Below are 6,066 nucleotides of genomic sequence, written 5' to 3'. Positions count from 1 at the left end.
AGCATAAACCATTCCGTACAAAGTAATTTCAGGTTTCAGATAACAGGAGTAGTGAATAAAACCTGTCTCCCAAACAATACGTACAATGTACTGTTGGTCAAGAGAATACAGTTATTTCTTGTTTCAGGATACAAACTAAAAAGTGATACAAATACCCTTGTATTTGTAATAAATAATGAATAATTATTTGAATTAATAATGAATAAAATGAATTAGAATATAGAATTTTATGTAAAAGAATTGCTGATTCTACATGCAGAAGCTTTAGATAACTGTTGTTTGCAAACCAGCAAGACAAATAAATATTAAGGAACAATTGCTAAAATTATTTATGTTTCTTTCTTTACCAGATGGCAAAAGATTCTATACATACTATGAAACACAGTTTTACCAGTTTAAGGACTGCATAACAAAGGTCAGTTATAGTTCCAATTCTTTAGATTAGACTGCTGATGTAGAGAAAATAAATTACATGCTCAGGATCTGACAAGCACAGAGTTAAGAATCTTCGTGTTCTGAATTTAACCACTTAAAAACCTAATCTGCTTAGACGAAACAACTTATATAATTATGGACACAGATATTAGCTTAGATAAGGAAGCAGCTCATACTATTATTCTTAGTCCATTACGTGTTTCTTCCACTTCGTAATGTCTTTGCAACTGTTCTCTCAATGGCTTTTAAATTAACTGATTCACTCTGACCTATCACCAGATGTCGTGTTTTCCGAATTTATGATAGGAACTGGGCTCAGGCAGTGAAAACTTTCAGTGACAGCCTGACCCCCTGCTCCCAGTGCCTGTTCTAGCCTGCCTCCCTGTACTCAGGAATCCACTCCTGGTATGGAGCAGCCATATGGTTGAGTTGGCACAGGCTCAAGGAGCTGCAAAGACAAAATCCCAGCAAGAGCAGACTCTTCAAGGACTTAAACTAATAAACTCAAGGAATTTCTACTGAGCCTGTGCAAACTGAAATGTTTTCAAAGCTGGATTTCCAGAGAAACAGTATTGCTGGTACAAAAGCAGTTCACCTTCTAATGGCCCCATCCAGAATGGAGGTTCACACAAACATTCTCAGATTGCAGCCAGCACTGGCCAAGCAATGTGTGTCTTCTTCCTGCAGTCTCACACACATAGCAGGGGGTTTTGGTCAGTACGTATTGAAAACAAGACTTTAGCTGCATATGGAAAATGTGTTTTAACGTCAAACCAAATTTTTAACAGTCTAAGAAGTTTTAAGGAAATACTTTAGAAGGTGTAACTGGTGTTTCAGCTATGTACCTGGCAGGGTTTGCTGCCAGTCCAGCTGGTGATGGTTGGTCAAAATTAGCTCTAGCCCTTAGTAAAGGATAAGGCTTCTTCCTATGGGAGACTGTGCAGAATTTAACTGAGCTTTATTTATCCCAAAAACTCGACAAGCTATTCAAGTTATTCTACTTGAATAATTTGGGACAAAGCATTTGCAAATATTGCAAATATTCTTTGAAATTTATTTTAACTCAAGCTCGGATTGATTTTAAGCAATTCATCACACAGATTTCTAATGAGCTACTTTACTCACAAAAAAATCAGTTTGTGCTCAGAACTGCTGGAATTGGATAGTGTGCCATGTTTTCTGTAAGTATTCTATTATCACATTTGGGTTAAATTAATTAACATTAATCCATAATGTGGTGGGTGCCCATCCCTGGAAGTGTTCAAGGCCAGGTTGGATGGGGCTTTGGGCAACCTGGGATAGTGGAAGGTGTCCCTGCCCGTGGCAGGGGGATTCTCACATCCAGGAGAACCAGGGTTCGTTGTGTGTTGAGTGCTTACCCGTTTCTGGGTGTTCCCAGTGCCCCAGCACTGCCTGCTCAGTGCAGGTTCCAGTACTTCAAAAAGTACCTGTGAGAGCTTTTGTGGTACCACAGAAAGGAGTGGGGGCTGGGAGCAGTCTCTCACAGCAGCACCTCTGTTCTAAAACGGATTTGGAAATTATCGAGCTGTTAATCCAGACAAAAGTGTGCAGGAGGCAGACAGAGGAATAGGGAAAGCAGCCCTGCTCCTAGGCCATGCAGAGCGCAATTAACGTACTGTCATGTCTCAGTCTCTGGATTGTGCTGAATCAGACCTCGGGAATACGCATCTGGTGGCGCAAAACTCTGAAAGTAAAGTTCTAACAGTGTGTTATCGCTTAAAACTGCTGAACCCTCAGAGTTCCCGATGACCCCGGGAGCGCACAGAAGTAATGAGAGGAGCTGTAAGGGAAGGGACGCGAAGAGAGGCCGGGGAACAGACGTGGGGGGAGTGACCGGAGGAGCGGCCACGGGACGGGGAGGAGAAGCGGGCGGAGAACGAGCGGCCGGAGGCGGGGCCGGGTACGGAGCCGGTCCGGGCGGTCGCAGCGGGCGGGGAATGTGCGCCTGTGGGCGGGGAAGGGGCGGGTGCAGGCGGGGCCGGGTGCGGGTACGGGCAGTCGGAGCTGGCGGACGGGGAAGGGGCGGCTCCGAGGGGTGGTGCTGAATCGAGCGCTCGGCGCTCACCGGAGGCGCCGTCGCGATCGCGCCGTGACCCAGCGCGGCCATGGCCGGCTTCATCAACTTCGCGGATGAGGAGGAGGTGCGGGCGTACCTGGAGAACCTGCACGTGGAGTACAGCTACCAGTGCTTCAAGGAGAAGGACCCGGACGGTAAGGTCCTACCGCCGCTCCCGCCCGCCGCCGCGGGGCCGGCGGGAGGCTCAGCCTTGTGCCGTGCCTTGCAGGCTGCCAGCGCTTCGCCGATTACCTGGACGCCGTCAGGAAAGACTTCGTGGCGGCGGCGCGGGTGCTGCGCGACAACTGCGAGGTGCACGGGCACAGCGAGAGCTGCTACAAACTGGGGGCCTACCAGGCCCTCGGCAAAGGTGCGCAGGGGGGTTCTGGGGCTCGGGCCGCAGGTGACTCCACCGCCTCCCCGGGCAACCTGCTCCGGTTCCTGGTCACCCTCACATCTGCCTGTCCTCCTGACCTTGAAGGAGCTGCTACCTGTCCCGCCCCTTTCATGGTCACCTCATAAAAGTTGGAGGAGGATGGAAAACCTAAAATTGCTTCCTTCTGAAAAATCAGCTTTATGTTAGCTATGTATTATTTTTTTATAATTACAACTGTTTAACAGGTATGTACAGTCAGTGCTCAGTGTTGCTGCATATTCAGTTCACAACATTTCTTCTAGTCAGAAGAAAGAAAGTAAGAAAGAAGGAAACTCGCAGACTAGTAATATGCATACCTCAGTAGTCCCCAAGGCTGTTCAAAATGTATTTGCTGGCACGGTAATGGAAAGCGCTTAAATTAGTCAGAGATCTTCCAAGTGAAGGTACCAGTAAGGAACAATATTATTACTGTAGTTCAAAACTAGTTACAATCGGTGTATACTGGCAAAATAATATTTTTAAGATATAATAATATTTATAAGATACTAAATGCATGGATGTAGTGATGGGAAGAGTGTTTTGTGGGTCAGGGGTTATTGTTTGGATACCGGTGCTGTTGTGCTTACTGGTGAGTGGAGGACAGTTTTCTAAGTCAAAGACATTAGCAGAATGTTTGTCACTGAGACAACAGTAGTGTCTCTGAAGTCCTAAATGTTGACTGTAGTATCTAAAGTGATGGATGCCATATTTCCAGTGGGAAGCATCCTGCAAAGCAGAAAGCTCCCAGCTGTTTTAACATGTCCTCACAGTAATGTCTTGACTGACAGGTGGACTCAGCCCAGATTTGAAAGCTGCCTACAAATCCTTCATCAAGTCATGTGAGAAAAATGGGAAGAAGTCAGCAAATGCATGTCACAGTGCTGGGCTGCTGGCCCAGGACGGGAGAGCCAACAGTGATCAGCCTGACCCTGTTGCTGCTAGAGACTATTACACAAAAGCCTGTGATAGCAATTTTGCTCCCAGCTGCTTCAACCTGAGTGTGATATACCTGCAGGGAGCACCTGGGGTCCCCAAGGACATGAGCAGTGCCTTGAAGTACTCGCTGAAGGGCTGTGAGCTGGGGCACGTGTGGGCTTGTGCCAACGCCAGCCGCATGTACAAACTGGGAGATGGCGTTGAGAAGAACGATGCCAAGGCAGAGGATCTGAAAAACAGGGCAAAACAATTGCATAAAGAACAGAAAGAAGCTGCAAGTTCTCTAACATTTGGGGAGTAAAACTGGCAGTTGCAGTTATTAAGACTGGTTTTTAAATGGCAAGTGAACTTGTTATTTAAATTGTGAGCGTACAGTTTTCATTTAAATAAATATCCTGTATTTGGATATGCAAATAAAATTGTATTTATATGGATATAACAAATTACCATCTCTGCTGTATTTCTATGCATTCTGCGCATTTCTATGGTTTTGAACACACAAGTTCTTGAGTGTGTTTTGCTTAGATCCTTTCCTTCTTTTTAAGGAAGTGAAAAACTTGTGATCGTTTGGGAGTTTTTCCTGCATGGTTTCAAGCACAAAGGGTTTCTTTTGTGTCCAACACTTCAATATCCAGGTCTGTGCTCTATCTGTTCTAACACACAAAAATCACAACTGCAGGTAATCTCAGCTTGGGCAGTCTGAACTGTTGCATCTCTCACAGGCATTTTCAGAGCTTTGATAGCTGCACCCTTGCATGAGCTGCTCTAAGTTATGGATATTCATCTGTAATTCTGTAGGTCTAGGCCAGTTCCTAGCTCCCTTAATTCCTCCAGTTGCCAACTGCTTTGTGAGTGTGTATCTGCCTGTCATATGTGCCTGAGTGCTTCAGGCTGCTCTCCCAACACACAATTGCCCCTTATTTGATCACACACAAATCATTTTACCTTCCTGCTAGCTTCTGGAACATTATGTTCTATTTCCTCTAGTTCAGATTTAGGGAACAAGGTGCTAACTCATCAGATTCTGGACTCAAATCCATAACCCATATATATGCAAACTGTAGCTAAACATACAGATTCTGAAACAGCTGTTTAAATAAGCAGGGCAGTGTCTGTAAATGTATTCGTGCACTGACAGGATCCTTTGTAATTTTGGTGTGTGTAAATATATGTGACGTTTGTGGAATGTATGTTTTGCTGTAAGTTTACTACTCAGAACCTGAATCCTCTGGCTCTGGACTAAATAAAGATACAAACTTCACAATTGAAATAAGTGAAGTGGGATTAAAAGCAACATTACTTTGGCTGTGGCCCCAAGTGAAAGCAGAGTTGTTGGAATCTTGCTGCATGCATGAATTAAAGCAGTTCTTCCAATTTAACAGAGTTCTTGGGAAGGATGTTTGCTGCTGGAACAGAACCCCAAGCTGCACAGCACAGCAGTGACACAGGCACCCTGTAACAACAGATGGCAGTGTATGAAAACTGCACACTGGTGTGGCTCTGGTGCAGCCTGGAAAAAAACAAATAGCGGTGGCAAAATCAGAGTAATTTTTTTGTTAACAGTTATTGTTTTTTTGGCAGTTCAAAAAGGTGAAGCTCTTAGAGAAACAGTCTTTGCCTGATTTTTTGCTAGGTACTATTCTGGACATTTGTTTCACTTGGGAAAGGTAAGTAAATGCTACTTCTGTGGACTGTTAACAGTAGTAATAAAACAGTTTGGAATCTGTGTGTTCTGGAATAGGCAATTACAGGTGGGTCAAGGCACTGAGAATTGGGTGGTATTTTAAGCCCTGTAATGCTCACTGCCACAGAGTGCCTTGTTCAGATCCTCAGCCCAAGCACTAGAGCAGTTTTCTTCCAGCAGGACCAATGATTGTCAGTGATCCTGCCAGGGACTTCCAATCAACACAGCAAACAGGCACCAGAGAACATCCTCAGTAGAGTAACACTCACTGGGGATAATTAAAGCCATACATAAAGCACGTGTTGTGGGGAGGTTTTTTCATAGCACTCGAGAACTCACAGACCTGCAGAGCTTAAATACTATAAAGCAAACCATTTTCATAAAAGCTGTGAAGTGTGTAAGATGCGTTTATGAAGTGTCATCCAATTTTGCACCACTAGTTGAAAAGGTAAAACCCAAATTGAGCAAGGCTCTTGTATTTTCAGGCTGTCTCTGAACAGTTTGCTGCCTGCTCTGGGC

General features: G+C 44.8%; 2 protein-coding genes across 2 annotated transcripts in view; one reads left to right on the top strand and one right to left on the bottom strand.

Annotated features, from left to right (window-relative positions):
- Nucleotides 1-2,478: 2,478 nt before the first annotated feature.
- Nucleotides 2,479-4,306, top strand: LOC129046758 (cytochrome c oxidase assembly factor 7). The gene is made up of 3 exons (XM_054515692.1): nt 2,479-2,667; nt 2,742-2,882; nt 3,716-4,306. Exons 1-3 carry the CDS (start codon nt 2,562-2,564, stop codon nt 4,162-4,164), a joined length of 696 nt encoding a protein of 231 aa, XP_054371667.1. The 5' UTR covers nt 2,479-2,561; the 3' UTR covers nt 4,165-4,306.
- SHISAL2A (shisa like 2A) overlaps nt 3,238-6,066 on the bottom strand; it is a 48,103-nt gene continuing 45,274 nt past the window's right edge. Inside the window, exon 5 of the transcript XR_004980669.2 lies at nt 3,238-4,092. The gene's annotated coding sequence lies outside the window, so the exon portion shown is untranslated. The remainder of the gene's footprint in view (nt 4,093-6,066) is intronic.

The sequence above is a fragment of the Molothrus ater genome, chromosome 9, assembly GCF_012460135.2.
Source record: "Molothrus ater isolate BHLD 08-10-18 breed brown headed cowbird chromosome 9, BPBGC_Mater_1.1, whole genome shotgun sequence".
Taxonomy (NCBI): Eukaryota; Metazoa; Chordata; class Aves; order Passeriformes; family Icteridae; genus Molothrus; species Molothrus ater.
This window is presented reverse-complemented; position numbering and strand designations above follow the sequence as displayed.